The 17,667-nt window shown below is 37.5% G+C and overlaps 1 protein-coding gene across 8 annotated transcripts in view; it reads left to right on the forward strand.

Moving 5' to 3' along the window:
- LPP (LIM domain containing preferred translocation partner in lipoma) overlaps nucleotides 1-5,787 on the forward strand; it is a 715,716-nt gene extending 709,929 nt beyond the window's left edge. For all 8 annotated transcript variants that reach the window (XM_071214679.1, XM_004467196.4, XM_071214680.1 and 5 more), the window contains 2 exons: nucleotides 549-669; nucleotides 3,915-5,787. In XM_071214679.1, the coding sequence (XP_071070780.1) occupies nucleotides 549-669; nucleotides 3,915-4,043 (250 nt within the window). In that variant the 3' untranslated portion in view covers nucleotides 4,044-5,787. The remainder of the gene's footprint in view (nucleotides 1-548; nucleotides 670-3,914) is intronic.
- Nucleotides 5,788-17,667: the final 11,880 nt, after the last annotated feature.

Here is a 17,667-nt window from a genome sequence, read left to right on the forward strand (position 1 = left end):
CTCACTAACCTCTGCCATTTTGAAAAGCTATGTACTTGAGTATACTTGTGTCATTTCCTAGAATTCAAGACACACTTCCAAGTAAGAGATTCTAATGAGTGGGAACAAGGCAAAGATACCAACCCTGGGATATTTGGGTAGGGCCTTGGGCACACATAGAAAAGTTCTGGAAACAAGAGTCAGAAACTAGTAGTTGCTGGCCAGGACCTTTGTTCCACCCACTGCTCAGCATAGCTGCAAGCTCAGGGTTGTATTCAGAGTCTACTGTATGGTAAATAGCACTTAGAAGTTCTTCATGCATAAGCAGTTCACACACATACCCCAGTCATGATATTTTGGATGTAAAAGGACCTCAGCAGTTACCAAGTCTAAGTCCCTGATTTTACAGATGAGGAAGCAGACACAAAGAAAAAGAGTGTCTTACTCAAGGTCACTGGAATGGCAGAGCAGGTGTGCTGACGGTCTCCTTCCACTTCTTTTCAATCTCTATGCCTCATGGCTTTGTGTTATGTTCAGTATCTAACCACTGCTGTTCTCTCTATTTTCAGAAAATTTGCCCCCCGATGTTCTGTGTGCAAGGAGCCTATCATGCCGGCCCCCGGCCAGGAGGAGACCGTGCGTATTGTGGCTCTGGATCGCGATTTCCACGTTCACTGCTACCGGTGTGAGGTGTGTGGGCAGCTCCCTCAGGCATTGACAGTGCCTTGAGAGCTGGGTTTTATAAATGTAGCGATTCATCTGGGACAGATCCTGGTACCTGTGTTCACAGGGCTTGGGTTTTAGTTCCAACACTGGCATATAATACAGGGGGCACTGGGTATGTCACTTTACCTGTCTCAGTCCCAATTTCCCCATCTGTAAAAAGGACTCAAGTTCTTTTTTTTTTCTTTTTCTTTTCAAGTTCTTAATGCCCCCAAATGTGGCTGTGATACTAAAATACAACACAATGTCAAATAGGGCATTGTAAATTGCAAAGGGCTGAATTTGTGGGACATGGCATTATTATCATTATGCTAAATCTTTGGCTCAGATACTACAATTAGCCACGCCTATGGGGCAGAGTTGCCATTGTCACCATTGAGAAGAATGAGAATTCATTCCTCTCAGAGGAGTAGAAAGTTCTACGAAGTCATGGAGATTCATTTATTTGTCAAGCACTAACTGAGTACCTAAAATGAGAGGTCAAATGACTGCTAAGGGCTATGGGACAGTTATGTGCAAAGTGTTATGGGAGTACATAAAAGAGGTCTGGAATCCAGACTGGGGGTGGAAAGGAAGGTTTCTAACAGGATGTCGGCAGAAGTCTAAGGGATGTGTAGCCATTAATGCAGCAAAAGGCAGGAAGTCTCGCTATAATTTGTACATTAAAGGGTACCATATTCAGAAAGTAATTATTTTAAAATTCATTCTTTTCCTGGTTCTCTAAGTTACTCAGATCCCCTCCTTTGAAGTAGTTTTATTGTTTTCTACTAGCTTTTCTGATTAAAGCAGTTTTCAATCCTCTCTTCCATCTGTGAGCAATAATAAAAACTTTCTATTACAAATCCCAAGAGATTGGTTTGCCTCCTCGAACAAGATCTTTCCTGGACACAGGCTGCTGTGAGGGCCGCGCCTGGGCCCTCTGGGACTGCATTCACTCCAGGCACATTCTTCAGTGTAACTCACCACCTGCTTTATGCATGGGACTTCATTTTGCCCTCGAGCCCAGTCCCGTGCCGCTCTGGCCATAAAATGAAGAAAGATAATAATAACTACCAACTTCTACATGGGTTTTATGACTGGGAGGTAAAGAGGAACAACAATACCTAGCTATCACCTTCAAAATTAACCTGAATTTTTAAAAAATTAATCTGAATCAGAAGTAAGAGCTAATAGATACTTTTTTTTTCTTTTTTTTTTTTTATATTTTTTTTCTCTCTTTTTTTTTTTTATTGACTTTGTAATAATATTACATCAAAAATATATATGTGAGGTCCCATTCAACCCCGCTCCCCCACCCCCCCTCTCCCCCCCCAACAACACTCGTTCCCATCATCATGACACATCCATTGGATTTGGTAAGTACATCTTTGGGCACCTCTGCACCTCATAGTCAATGGTCCACATCATGGCCCATACTCTCCTCCATTCCATCCAGTGGGCCCTGTGAGGATTTACAATGTCCGGTGATTGCCTCTGAAGCACCATCCAGGGCAGCTCCATGTCCCAAAGACGCCTCCACCTCTCATCTCTTCCTGCCTTTCCCCATACCCATCGTCCACCATGGCTAATAGATACTTTAGAGGTCATTTTACTGATGAGGAAAGAGACTCAAAGAAGAAAAAGCTTCCCAGCATTTCTTACACTCTTGAAGTACATACCAATAGGCTTTGACTTTTAAAAGGGTGAATGGGGGGGGAGGAGTAAATGTGTCTTTTCTCCTCCCAGATAAAATGGTTTAAAACGCTGAAAATTTTTTTTTAGAAGCAGTATTGTAGAATGAGAACACTGAATTAGAAGACAACAAACGGGGTTCTAGTCCTGCCACTGACTCTCTACTAACATTGGACAATCACTCTTCCTCTCTTCCTCCCTGTCCCCATCTGTAACACCAGGAGGCTGTACTGGCTGCGCCCTCTGGCTCTTTTCAGCTCTTAAGAATCTAGGCACTGATGCTTCCCAGGCAGTGGTCTACTCTGTGTTCTTTGTTATCCACGTGATGAGGTGTTGGCTCGTTAAAAGCTTGAAATCACGTCATTTATGAAATGACCTCTTTTTTTGCAATGAAAATTATTTTATTGTGCTCCATTGCTTGGTTTCCCTAATGCCCTAGGGCTCCAAAATATCCTCTTGATCCTATTTTGATAAATTTGAGCTTCCTGGGGAGTATAACCGTTACTGCCATTGCTGCTGCTGTCGTGTTTTGGGGAGTTGCCCTTTTAGGCGCTCGAATTTCGTTATTTGTCAAATGCAGGCTGAGCCCTGTTGACCTCCTTGCTGCCTGTGGTAGACACCAGAGGGGACGCATGCAGTAGCTGTGGCCCAGAAGCAAACACCACTAGAGCCAGTACTTCATTTTTATTTTCTAAAGAAACGTCCATTTTTTCCCAAAAGTAAGGTCCAGCATTTGTTATATAACATGGTCCTCAGAGGGCCTGTCAATGGTAATATAATCCTTTAGAGTTACACAACACTTTTGCAGTGTTTCAGTTCCATATTCATTATCTTCTTAGATCCTCCCAACAGCTTGGCAAGGTAGAAAATACAGGAATCATTTTCAGGGTGGCAGTGGGCTCTGCCTGAAGTCCCACAGGCAATGGCAGAACTAGAGGCGGTGCCCAGAAGTCCTGGCTTCTAGTCCAGTCTAGTACTTTCTCCTCAGAAAGTAAAACAAATTATTTCTCCCTACAAATTGTAGGGTTTTATTTTCTTACTAGCAATTGGAGTGAAGGTACCCACTGGTGGCCCTTCTGCTTGACAAGCATTGCTTTGCTTTTGCTTAGAAATGGCCAAGAAATTTCATTCCTACACAGGTGTATTCCCTTTCAGCAAGCCTTACACTAATGATAAAGGGTAAGGGCCTGTTTTTGTTTTCTCTTGTGGCTGCTGTTTCAGGAGGAGGGTGGGGCAAAAGCACTCCTTGGGAACCTAGAGCCTTGGGATTTTCTCTTCCTGTATCTGTATTTCATCTTAAGTGAAATTAGAAAGGTCAATTTACCCACTTTGTATTTATTCCCCCAATCTTTAATTCAGTTTAACTTAAGATATGTTTATGTACTGAAGGAAAGGGGAGGGGGGTAGTGGTATATGAAGCAGAAAATGTAGGAAGAGGCCACTTTACACAGAACCTTGAGTGGAAAGCTAAGGAATGTCATCTCCATGTATGTCAACTGCATTTTCACTCATGTAGTTCCGTCTGTCCTCATTTTTTCCAGGATTGTGGTGGTCTTCTGTCTGAAGGTGATAACCAAGGCTGCTATCCCTTGGATGGACACATCCTCTGCAAGACCTGCAACTCTGCCCGCATCAGGGTTTTGACCGCCAAGGCTAGCACTGACCTTTAGGTTTAGCAACCTGTATAGCTGGTTAGTGGGTGGCCCTGAGAAGAACAAACCATAAGGAGAAGATTAAAAAAGAAGGAAAAGAAATAGGGAAATAGAAGAAAGGAAATCAAGCTATGGGATGGTCTCTGTTCTTCATCTGCTATTCACCTTTCTTTAGGAACACATAGAATGAGATTTTTTTTTTTTCAAGTTCTGCCAAATTCACATTTCACATTTAATCATGTAGGACCGTGATGGGCCTTTGTTCCCAAGGACTTGCACATTTTTGCATGGATTATGCTCCATCCCTTTCACTTCTGCATTCCTGTAATTTTTAAGCCCTATGTTTGTCTCACTTTTCATCTGGATGAATGACCTTTTTTTTGAGTGGTATTTCCTGTCACACAGTTTTTCATGGGTAAAGCTTCCACCTCATAGGTACTTACACGAGAAGGCTCCATCCTATCACTTCCACGTTGCCTGCAATCATAAAGTTTAGACATTGTTTTTCTGCATTTTGCAAAGTATATCTGTATATATTTCTGTTGCTGTAAACCAGCCCTGTCCCTGGGGGGATAAATGAACAATTTATTTGTTAGCCCACAGAGAATTTGTCATAGGTTAAATTTTACATAGGTTAAAATCGTCTCAAAGTTAATTTGCAACTGTCCAAATTTGAAATCTATAGTGACCAGTGATTGAGGCTCATTTAAAAACAATCATATGCCCATAGTTAGGAGTGATGAGGGAAAACAAAATTTTAGCCTTCAAAGACTCTCCGGATGGATCATGCTAGAAAAAGTATTTTGGGGGTATGTTTGAAAAGCCCATTTTTATCCCACAATATTATCAAGATTTTCCTTTTCCACAATCTGGACATAATAATATACACAAACTTGGTTTTCTCTAGAATCTAACATTTCTGAGACTATTCCACTTTTTGTCTTAAGACGTATTGGCATTTTTTTTTTTCTAATATCCAAACACAACTACCAAAATTGACTTTTTCTCTCAAGGAAGTAGCTAGAAAGAACCGTTTCAATTACCACCACCCCGACCCCCAGCCCAGGCCCAGGTCCTTTTTGTCTGACAATTACAAATCAGGGCACACAAAATAAAATTGTGTCATTTTGTTTAGTTTACTTTAAAAAAAGAAAAGCTTAATAAGATTGTGAAACCACATTTCATTATTCTCATAATCCTTCTGTAACTCAAATTACATATTGCATGAGATATTTTCATATCATTGATGTGACATTTACTTTCAAAGAAATGTCATATACTTTCAAAGAAAATCACTGAAAAAAATTGCTTTTCTGAGCTAAAAATATGCAGGTCTTTGCCTAGAATCTTCGTTCAAACTCTTAATGGCCAGTGAAATGCTTACTTGCCAACTTGAGAACCATACTTCTTTATGTTCTAATATGTTTCATCTAAGGCAAGACACCTGGCTTAGTAATGGCAGTTTGCTATTTTATAAACTAATTAAATATTTTGGACTGAGATTCCTTAAATCTCTCTTCAAATCATCCATAAATATATACTTTTAAATTATGAGCTATTTTAAATATACAAAAAGTATAAGTAATAATATAATGAATCCCTGTATACCTACCACCCAGTTTAGGAAATCAGTCCTAACAAATACAGTCACATTCCCCTGTATACTATTTCCAGATTCCACAAATACCTTTTTCTTTATTATAGAATTATAGAGTCAATTTTTCTAGTCTGATTATTTTTTATTTTAACATCCAGAATAAAAGTGAAACAATATTTGTGCATGTTTTCAATCATAAACCCATGCCCCGGGAATTCCAATTGCATTTATTTTACTGTAATAGGAATTATCATAAAAGTAGTTCAATTATTGTTTAAAAAAAAAAAACTCAAGTCTATCATCACTGTAACTCATCTAAGTTCATTTGGGGCTCATTTGCTTTCCTCACCATGCAATTTTGTTTCAGAACCACCAAAGCTATAGCTCTTAAGAGCTTCTTTTGACCACATGTTTTTCCTTACCTTGCTAATCTTATTCCTTCATCTAATATTTCTCATAACGTGAAATATAGGGATTCATTTAAGGATAATGTGTGAGTTTTAGGATACAATGACAACAGTCTATCTCTGAATTTCTGTCTTATAACATAAAATCCAGACCATGCTGATAACCTCAAAGAGCACTGACTGTTAAACAATTAGCACAATATTCAGAATAGCACAGTATTCAGATCAGCTTGAATTGACTTAATAACTTTTTTTCTATGAAGTGTCTTTGGGGAAATTGTCTTTTGGCCAAAAGTAAAGAGCCCAAACTATTGAGAGATAGATTTTATTTCTTGAAGTACAGTCATATTATTATAAAATTTGCCAGAAGAGGAAGAATTTATGAAATATTTATACTATAAAAATGCAATAACATCCTACTTGTTTGTTACATTTAAGTACTTATGTAACTGAATGTTTACATGCCAAAAAATGTTATAAGAAATACTGTCACAGACCTATCACAGTGACTTTGCCAGCAAAATACTGCTTGCTTACAATCTTTAGAGTACATTTTTATCACATAACCTCAGAGTATCTTTACCAAAGATTTTAAAAGTAAATCTCTTTTTAATATAGACTAATTATGCTTTTATGATAATGAATGTGCACACATACGTATGTGGGAATATTTAGTTTTAGATTTTTTTCTTTCACAAGGTATAATAAGGAAAGGATCCTACAATATTTTATTCCATATATTTTTAAAATATATGATTTATATTGCTTTATTGTTCGTTCTTCTAATCATTGGATTTAAAGAATGCCAAGTCACTCTTTACTGTTTAAGTTACTTGAAATTTTGCCTTTAACAGAAATCATATTACCTTAATGAACATATTCTATTATCTTTTGATATGTCATCTTTATTGTTATCACTTAAATACATAAATAGTAGAAAAGCTCATCAACAATAGAATCTATGAGGCTAAAAATATACTGGTTTTAAAAAGTTGTCAAGAACATAATTATCTGGTAATCTTGTGTAACATGGGAAAAACGGAAAAGAAAAAAAACCCACTATATCATAGGCTCTGTAGCCCATTTAAAATAAGAATTTTTAACTGTCTGAATCCCTAACTCATACTGACTCAATGTGGTATCTCATCTGGCAAGCAAAATTGTCTTTAAAATTAAAAACTAAGCCATGTGTCCCAGCATAAGGCATCAAGATTTCGAGAGGCTGGACATCTCTGTAGCTCAAAGACGTGGGTTCTTTTTCTTGTCATTAGCACATTGTTATTTCCATAGGACCTTCTCTGGTCTAAATTTCTTTATTGGGTGTGTGCTAAGTAATGCAATAGAGTTTTAATAATGCTATATCTGTTTTCTGACTATGAAAGATTCTGCAAAGATGTTTATGGTGATGTTTAAAGTAGATGAAATTCAAACTACTTCTAAATAAGTATTTTATAGTTGAGTTCAAAGTAGAAAGAAGGTACTTTTTCAGTGGAACTATAATAGTTAATGAACTATAGGCAGGACTCTAAAAACAACTTCCAACAGTTTTTCCAGTTAGCAAAAATCCTATTAATGTGAACCAGCCAGGAATAACAGTGTTATTTCTATTTGATATGGTTTGGGCTTCTCTTGTCAAATCTGTGTCGGTTGCCCCCTGATCCCTCCATTATCAAGTTTTGAAGGGTGTTGGGGAAATTATGGCAGCTGTTAGGAAGATCAGGGAAACACTGCTGTAACCTCACAGCCTCTCACCATTTCTCTTGGCTTAGAAAGGCTTTTTTTTCATATACATTTCTAGAAATATTGCTATTCTACCTTAGTATTTCACATTTGTAGTTTAAACAAGCAATTGTCCATCTGTTGCCTAGAGCTCCAGTACATGTGTGTTATGAATGAAGTATGACAGCATGTTCCATACCCCTGCTTTAGCCATCTGTAGGAAACCAGTACGCTAAAAAAATATACCTCAGCAAAATGTGCCTTCAATCTATTTCCTGGGATCGCTCTTTTGGTGCACTTTCATGGGAGACAATCACAGAGAGCAACCTAAATGTGTGCCTTATTTTTAAAGAATCCATTTACACTACCCTCAGTGCTCCTCTGAAGAGTCCGTAATCTCAAAGATATACTCATCGAAAAGTCAAAAAACAAAATCCAGAGAAGTAAAGAATTCTTCGTCTTAACATGTTCTAATAGCATTTTTCTCTCCTTCTCTTTTGGAAGTTCCTCGTATATTCCTAACTTTGGAGAACATTCTTATGCCAGAAGGGTCATGTATTGGATCTTCTTAGTGTTTAGATTTGATCTTATTCTGGTTTTAGTCAAATAATGAAGACAGACTTCAACTGAAGTCCTTAACACCTATTAAGCACATTCACTTCTTTCATTACCTTAGTTTTATTTTGTTTCGTTTTTGTTTTTTTTAATTTTAAGGAATTAGTAGACAGAACAAGTTGAGAATCCTGGTCCCAAGTCATGACTATGGTACAACCATGAACATTTCAGATCAGTTTATTTTCTTGACAGATAAGTAGAATGATACTTTCCTCATAAAGGTGCTGTTTGGTTAGTATATTATTCCATACCTTTAAAAATGATACAGTTGAGGCTACTGGGACTTGGTGAAAATTTTTCCTCCCTCTCTCCATCCCTCCCTTTTTCTATTCTTTCCTTTTTTTCCCTCTTAACTCCATCCTTCCTTCATTTCACTCTTCTTATTGAGGCAGTTATGCTTGGGCTTTCATAAAGAGACTAAATCAATACATCACTATCCTTATGGAATTATGATCATATTTAGGGAGGAAGGCAACCCAAAAATATATGTGGCATCCATTAAAGCCTTCCTTTCTAAAGGCATATATTTCAGTTGTGTTTTTCGTAGAGTGAGATAAGATAATAATATCTTTTAGTTTTATTTGAATGAATTTGCATCTGGGACTCAGGTCAAATATTCTTGGCAAATTCACTTACAAGTGCTCTAGTTTTCTCAGCTATAGGAGAAGTGATATTCTAACACTAGGTTAAGATTTTTTAAAATCCAAAGCATTTGACTAACAAAACAAACTTTTAATGGTGGCATGTGATTTAACTCCACTGAAACTTGACAATATTAACTTTTATGGCAAGGAAACTATTTTCCTTCCAGAATTTTAATGTGTTTATGACACTAATATTAAATACAATAGCTGAATCACAATTTTTCCCCCACAGGGTATGTCAACAACAGAGTTTGTGTGTGTGTGTGTGTGTGTTTTCTCTTTCTTTTTTGGAGCACAGATTACAGGTCTCTATACTTTTTCAGAAAGCAACCTGAGAAGAACAAGTCTGGGTACCTCAGTGAAGCACTTTTAACTTTTTAAAATTTGGTTTGAGATTCTTTTGATCTCTGTTGGATACTGATAAAAATATTCCTTTTATGTCCATTTTAATGGTTTGGTAAAACCTTCTAATTCTAGAATTATATTTCCATTTATGGTCTTTACCCTTATTTCCATTTTCTATGGGTTTTCACAAGATTGGCATTGCTTTTTATTTTGAAAGGGTCAAATATGAGGAATGTAAAACTAACCAATTATAATTAGTTATGGTTTCAGTGGTTATCCTGTTTTAATATATAGCTGGATTTTTTTTTTTAACCTGGTTCCAAGAAGAATAGGGTTAGGGAGGGGAAGGGGGGAATTTGAGAGAAGGGGCAGTCCAATTAAAACTATGACAAGAGAGTTCTTGTGAAGTGTAACACTGAGAATTTTCATAAGGGCCTTAGGGACCAGCAGTTGTCGTTGTTTAAACAGGAAAAATATTTATATTGCCAATCTATATGAACTGTTTAAAAATCACTGTTGCTAACAATAGAGGTATTTTTTCCCTTGTCAGGGGAGAATAAAATGGGAGCTGCCATTAGGCCTGATGGTGTGGCCATAACTACATCAGGACTTTTATAAGACATGTCCTTCCTTACAACCTCTGAGAAAGGGACATAGCTTGGTCTCTTTCTGACAGATGGTGATACATATTCTGACATATTCCTAGGCAAACTGCACTACACCCTAAGACTCTCTAAAAGTTACAAGTTACTGTTTTCAATGTTCTGACTTACAAGGGCAGTAAGAGTTTTTTGATCTATGATTTTCTTATTCAAATCCAATCTCCCACTGTCTTTAAAGCCATAACTGACTTGTACTAGTTAATTATTTTTTAATTGCAAATATAGAAAATTGACTGTATGTTACTCACTTTAAAGAAAAATAAATATAAAATGGCATGTTTTCCCTTGAATGCAGTAAAGACACTCAACTTCTTTCTCTATTTTACTTTCTCTCTTTTACTTTCCTGTTCCAAAAAAAAATCAGTTACCCAATAATGTGTGTTAACTTATTTTTATGGAAAGTTGTATGGAAGATGGATTTTTATTAAACTGATTAACATTTCCCCTTGAAATTAAACTAAAATTACTAAAATCTTTGCTCTTTATTTCTGATTGATCTTTAATTCACAGCAGTCTCTAATCACACTAATAAATATCTCTATTTCTAGCCTTTTTTAAAAATGACAGTTAATATTCTACAAATACACATAAATATACTACAGAGAGGAGGAAACCCTGCAACTACTTCTTTTGTTATTAATAACAAGATGCTTGCATTAATCCTTCCCCACTTAATATCTTTGTTAATTTTTCCTAGATACTCATCTAATTAGGGGAAATAGAAAACTTTATTCATCTAACTCTGCTAGACATTTACCTAATATTAGAAGCCTTAATATCCATCCACAAACCCTAAAGTTATCTTGGCACTGAAAGTACCTTCTAAATTCAGTGCTCAACACTAGGAGTGAAACACTTGAGTGAATCTTATGGTATAACCATGAACATTTCAGGTCAGCTTTTTTACTTGACAGATAAGTAGAATACTTTTCTCATCAGGCTGCTGTTTGGTTGGCATATTATTTCATACCTTTAAAAATTACCTGGCTTTTAATATAAAATGTTCTGATAAGATGAGTGTAGCTATAGCATCTTTTGTTCTCCACCAATGTAGGTGGTTTTAGCAGACCCTAAACACTAGTGCTGTTCCTAGCTAAACATAGAATCATGACCTGCTTAGGATCTTCATCTCGACTCTGTAATTTTCCTGACAAGTAACCATCCCACATCTTAGACCTGGCCAATATGTAGCCATTCTGCCATTGGGACAGCTCTCATCTACAAATGTTCTTCTTTATTTTAAGCTTAAATCTGCCTCTGGAGCTACACAAAACAAGTCTCTGTCTAAGTCTTTACCTTCTTCCTTGGCCAAAGTATTTCTGGAATTCCTTCTTAATAGGAGATATTCGGAGTCAATGGGAAGGAAAGGGCATGGAGGTCAGATTTCACCAACTCTTTCAACTTTTCCTTATTTACTGGCACAGTGTCAAGTCCTATCATCCTTCTGCTGCTTCTTTCAACAGTTGAACCCAAATATATATATTCTTTTTTTTTTTTTTTTCCAATCTACTAAATTAAACTTTGCAATCACCTTGGGTCAGGCTAGGTGAAAACACTTTCTTCAAGGTTGAAAGTAAATGGAATTGAAATCACAAAGGGAAAGTGATATTAGATGTGGAAATTACTCCAAGGACTCTGACCTGGGAGAGTAAAAGCTACATGGGGATAGAACTCCCATGTGTATAAAACAGCCCTCTTACTCTATAGCAGGGTTCTTAACCTTTTTTGCTCCATGGACCCCTTACTAAGTCTGCACCATACTGTGTATTATTTAATAAATAATTGCACCTGCACCAACACCTCCTCACAAGAATAAAGTTTTGAATTTCAATTCAAGCTTGCGGTCCCCTTGTTAAGAAGCCCTGCTCTATAGCCTCTACTGTTTTTTGATATTGCCAAAAGCAAAGTTATCCTGGAAATAGGAAGTGAACTAAGGCATATGCCGTTCATGAGAGACCAACCTCATGTTCAGTATTATAGTCTCTTTGACCCTTTTCTTGCCCATATTCTTCATACTAAATATGGGGAAAGAGTCCTGGACACTCTATAAGTTCTACCAAAATAATTACTGGTTGATTGGTTTTGAGATTCATTTCTATTCATATTAATGCAAATGTTTATACCCAGAGTTCTTGTGCTTATTCAAATAAAGCAGCTTCCTTCCCTAATCAATTAGGGGCTTAGGCTTCCAATATTCTTATCCCTTATTCAACTCAATTTCATAATTACCTACTAATCACTATTAAAAAATCAGCCATTAAGTACCGTTAGTTCAGACCAATTGTGATAAATTCACACAAGTTCAATCTGCACTATGTAGGAAGGAATAATTCTTGCCCAGTGGTACCAGTAAGGCTTCTTGGAGGAGATGAAATTTGTTAAGAAATCTTGAATTAAAAGATCTGGAATTGAAGGAAGAATATTTCAGGTACTGAAACAATATAGAAACTCAGGCTACAATCAAAAGACCTTCTTTCTTGGCCAAAGTATTTCTGGAATTCCTTCTTAACAGATATTCAGAGTCAATGAGAAGGAAGGGACATGGAGGAAGTCTAGTTCAATTGTTACTTCTTGTTTTCTCTTTATTATTGAAAAGAGAATGAGCTGCCAGGCTATAATCCAGCATGCTCAGTATGAAGAGGAAGCAGCCCTCATGAACTTTATCACATAGGAAATGTACATTATTGCCCTGGGTTGCTATTTAGTCTTTGGGAGGACAAGGCCTTTTAACCCCAGCTTTGAATTAGAGAGCCATATAAGCAGAACCTGTCATCAGTCTCCCGGACAGAACCTGGAGGTAGCTTTCTGAACTCTAAAATAATAATTCCTAAGAGCACTTACAAACTGTTTTCCTGGGAGGACAGTTATTAATAGCCCTGTACTAGAAAAGAAAGCTGAAGCTCAGAATATTTAAGTGACTTGCCAAAAGCTTGTAAGTGGCAGACTTGGAGACTTACCCTGGTCTTGCAAGTCCAGTGCTCTTTCCAGTGACCACTCAGGGTCCATAATACCACAGAGGACAATATGTATGTCTCACAGGCTACCTTGCCCCCTGTTAAAAGTCATCCAGGCATATTCACATGGACTATGAGCTGTCAGGTGGCAAATCCACATGTGTCTTCTTTGAGAATGAGATCATTTAGTGCTTCTGTGTGTCTTCTGTGTCATAAGAGATCACTAGGTATTCTGGTCTGGCACTGACAAAGTTGGTGAAAAAGGCCACTGAAGAGAACAAACAACCTTGACACTGAAGCACATTACATCAAGTTTCCCCAGAGAGAAATTGGTTTACATTACATTAACTGAAAAACTCTGGAACTGATGTTCAGAATATCAACTGAGACCACCCCATTTAGACTTTAGTGGAGTACAGAGGTGACTTGATCCTTAAGACAAGCCTTTCTCTTATGGGCTACAATAATGCCCCACAGATGCAGAAACTACTATAAATAAAGAGTGCATATTAGTCTCTCTCTCAATTAACATCTATTGAGAGTCTGCCATGTGTATGTTGCTCCATCAGGCATTTCTGAACCAACCAACCCATGACCTTGAGATGTCAGGAAGAATCCTGTTGGACAGATTGTGCTTCTGAGATTTGGCCTTTGCCATTTGATTGACTAGATTTCCAAGGTCGTTTTAGTTTTTTGATTTGTGTGTCCTTATCACAAGAAATTTTGTACTGTGTTGTTTCCAAAATATGTATTTGGAAGCCTCTTTGTGTATTCTAGGGGCTGCTCAATATGGCAGTTCAACAGCCAGGCATTCCTTCCCTTGAGCTGCATTCCTCAGGGAGCTTTGTGTTAGGGGTCATGCTTCTTGGTTTTTATCTCCTCCCATTACTCTCTTCGAATTGTTTGACTTTAAGTTAAAATCTTGTGAACTGATTGAAAAATGTACCTTCTCCACCTGTATTAAATCTACTGCAGAAACCTTTAAAATGTTCTTATCTAGTAAGCTTTCTAGGCATTTTCTCTTCCTAGAGTCTATCATCCATCAAGTCAGTCTTAGCATCCATCTTCTTATACCCTGGGTTTAGTGAAAATCAGGTTAAAGAATGAATGGCCTCTGGTGAGAGGCCCAGTATTCACACCTGATGAATACCGGAGGTGCCTGTGGGGCCAGCAGACTGGTGGCCTTTACTGAGACAGCAACTTTAAGATGCTGAGAAGGTGCCTCTCCTCCCATAAGGGCTAATGAATGTTATGGCCTGTAGAATGGAAATGATTCTTGTAGGATAAATGGACTATCCCCTCTCCAGGAATGGATTAAGAGAATAAACATTCTGAGATTTTCTCACAATTATCTAGGTGAGTATACCTAAGCAGAACCTCACTTAGGCAGACCTTGTGATGTCTTATTAGAGGGACTGATAGAAGAGTGATGCAGTAAACATGAACAAGCAGCCTTTTAAAAACATAGAAGCAGCCCACAAACCCTGATTTAGCTTCATATAATATAACAAAAACAACTAATAAAAATTTCTCTTCCTCCACTTTCCACAATATATAGTTTCCATATTTATGGAAAATACAATTGTGTTGTCTTTAAACACACACACACAGACACACACACATCTTTCAAGAAAGCTGATCCTTCTAAAAAGAACTCTTATTTTTAAACACTTGGGTTTTTCAGGCCAGGAAATTAACAATTCCTAGACCTGACCCATTTCTGTGGCTGACAAAAAAGGAAAAGAAAAAGCTATTTAAATTCTGTACAGATCCATTTATCTCTTAAAATATGCCAAAGCAATTTGAGGTGGGGGTGGAAACGAAGGTATTTCTCTCCTGTTTGAGTCTCTCTTTATATTTCTGTCAGGAAAAGGGTAAAAATCTATTCCTGGGCTATTATTATTGATGCATTATGTTGCCACTTTGTACAATGCCTCCTATGCTTCATCCTGAGACACATGAATTATCGTTGCTTTCTCAACTCCATTTCTTCCATCATAAGAGAGTAAATATTAAGCCTGAATGTCTTTCCTCGCAAAATTATTTAACTCCATTTCTGAACTAGTTTAGAAAATGTGAAACGGGGAGAGCTAGATTTTCTTGGATACATTTCTCCTTTCCTTTTCTTTCTTGGGAGATTTAAAAATAAAGAAAAAAATCCATTTCACTCTCATCTTTCTTTCTCTTTGGGTGATGGTTCTGATCCCTTGATTATTATAAACCAGAAGGAGGAGAATAGCTTATTCAGGTTCTGATGTATCTACCAATGTGTTTCAGTCCTTGAAACAGAGTTTGAGGGGAACAAGTTTTGTTTTGATTTTGGTTCTAATTCAAATGGCAATAATAAGACTGTCTTCATATTTTAACTTTTAAATAGTAAAAGGCAAGTTGATATTTGGCAGTGTTTGTGTTTTACCAACCCTGTGTACCTTCTACTTAGTTTTTAGATGAATGTCAAATGCATCGGCATATCGGGGTTAGATAGCCAAACAGAGTTAAAGTGCCTTGGACGTCCCTCACTAGGTAGCAAAGTTGAACTGGCATAAATAGTTGCCATCTTCCTAACCTCAAATGAAATGTCTGAGCTGAGGTGTATCCTTGCTAAAAGAAATATAGGACCCTGAAAATTAAATCTTGTCACCAATATTTTATAATGAAGTAGTAGCCAAAATCTTTCTTCCTTTTACTACTCATTTATTTTGGGAAAGCTGATGAGCAAATTAGCCAAGAATCATTTCCTTAATAATTAAAACTCTGAATTATGCCTTCATTCTTTTTCAGGGAACATATCATAGAGTAAATAGAATTAAAGATGGGGGAAGCAGACTTGGCCCAGTGGATAGGGCGTCCGCCTACCACATGGAAGGTCAAACCCCGGGCCTCCTTGACCCATGTGGAGCTGGCCCACGGGCAGTGCTGATGTACGCAAGGAGTGCTGTGCCACACAGGGGTATCCCCTGCGTAGGGGAGTTCCACGTGCAGGGAGTGTACCCCGTAAGGCAAAAAAATAAAAAAATAAAAAATAAAGATGGTACTCAATTATCTGATTCTTTAGCTTGAATAAAATATCATGTGGCTTAATGTGCCTTATGTTAAAATTTAAACTCAGATGCAAAAAATTTTACATCTAGTTGTAGTAATGAACTTTTACATGCTGTATATGCAATGAATTGCTTTGCTTTTTTGTCTGTTTACCATTACTTTTAAAGAGATTTGAGGCTCTCTTTCCCTATGGCTAGGTAGGGGGATATATACAATTATGAGACACACAAGAAAAGGGAAGGGAAAAAACTTTCTGAGTAGCAAATCTGTGCCATGAAACAGGCATGACACAAAGATGCAGAGCCTGAGGATAGTAATTTTCCCTGAGCCAGGCACATAAGCTTTTATTTCATGGCTTTGTCAGAGTCTTTTCTCCTTCTCTGCCATCACCTTTGAGAAAAACGATTGCACCTTCTCAAGTATGCCTTTTTAACAGCTACTGTTGAGTTGGCAAGTCTTCCCCAGCTCTGAATATAGCCATTTGCCGACTCCGGCCTCTTTGCGAGACTGACTCAAATCTGTGATCTTCTGTTCAGCATACACATCAGCAAAGTGAGAAGATGAGCACTAAATATAGGCTCTATTAACTTTACTTTTAGATTTACTGCTTTCAAAAAGTGCCTATTCTGGGAAACAAACGTTATTCCTACATATGTATGTACACACACACAGTGCCCAGAATCATACTGTACAGCCTTCAAAAACATACCATCAAAAGGAGTAGGTGCTGGGATAAGGAAACTTTGCCAAGTGGAAGAAAGACACTCATCGCCAATATCCCCAAACGAATGGCACCATAAATGGGCTGCAAACACATTCCCTGAGCATTCCTTGCTGATAAAGCCACTTTGTATTTATATCCTTCTCAATGATGGCATATTTCTCAGGTTTTCTGTGCTCGGTTTCAAGGGAATATATATTTTATGGAATTGGAACATTTAGTCAGGGAAATCATGTTTAAAAGAATTAATAGAGTCGGGGTCCATATTAAGATATGTGTCATGTGTGTTTTTATAAATTAAGCATTGGTAGGTTTAAAATGTCAACACACTTCTACTTTTATCTCTCAGCTAACAAAAGAGAAAACTGAAGTCTAGGCTGTGGGGATTTGAGGCTCAGGGGGCCAAATGCCCTTGCCAAATACTTAGAGTATTTTTACTTTGACTCCTAAAAATAGTAGCACATGTTATTTGATGGTTTTGTTTCCACAGTTCCTTCTCGAACAGAATAACTCTAGATGTTGATGGAAGAGCAGCAGAGCCTAGAAAGAGGGATTCTTTTCCAGTCATGATAATAACAGGGAGCCCAGGTAAATAGGTCCATGGAGACAGCATAGTTGTAGGAGAAGGGTTAAAGGGAGGTCGTGCTTTCAAAAAAAGATGTTTCTCTGTGTCTGCCTGACATTACGTTGCAGAGGTGCTCCCTTCCGTCTAAGTCAGTTGGCTCCATAGTCACTTGAATATGCCATTGTTTCTAGAAGGAATTTACCTCCAGTTAGCCTTTCTCCAAGGAAACTTTCGATGTCCTCTTGGTCACAAAGTTATCTCCTACCTCCTCCAGTTTCACCAAAGAGAGGTAAAGGGAAACAAATTATGGAAGATGGTTTCCATGCCACAGTAATTAGCAGTCATTCTGGTTTCCTTATAAGGGTCCCCAC

This window comes from Dasypus novemcinctus, chromosome 4, assembly GCF_030445035.2.
Source record: "Dasypus novemcinctus isolate mDasNov1 chromosome 4, mDasNov1.1.hap2, whole genome shotgun sequence".
NCBI lineage: Eukaryota > Metazoa > Chordata > Mammalia > Cingulata > Dasypodidae > Dasypus > Dasypus novemcinctus.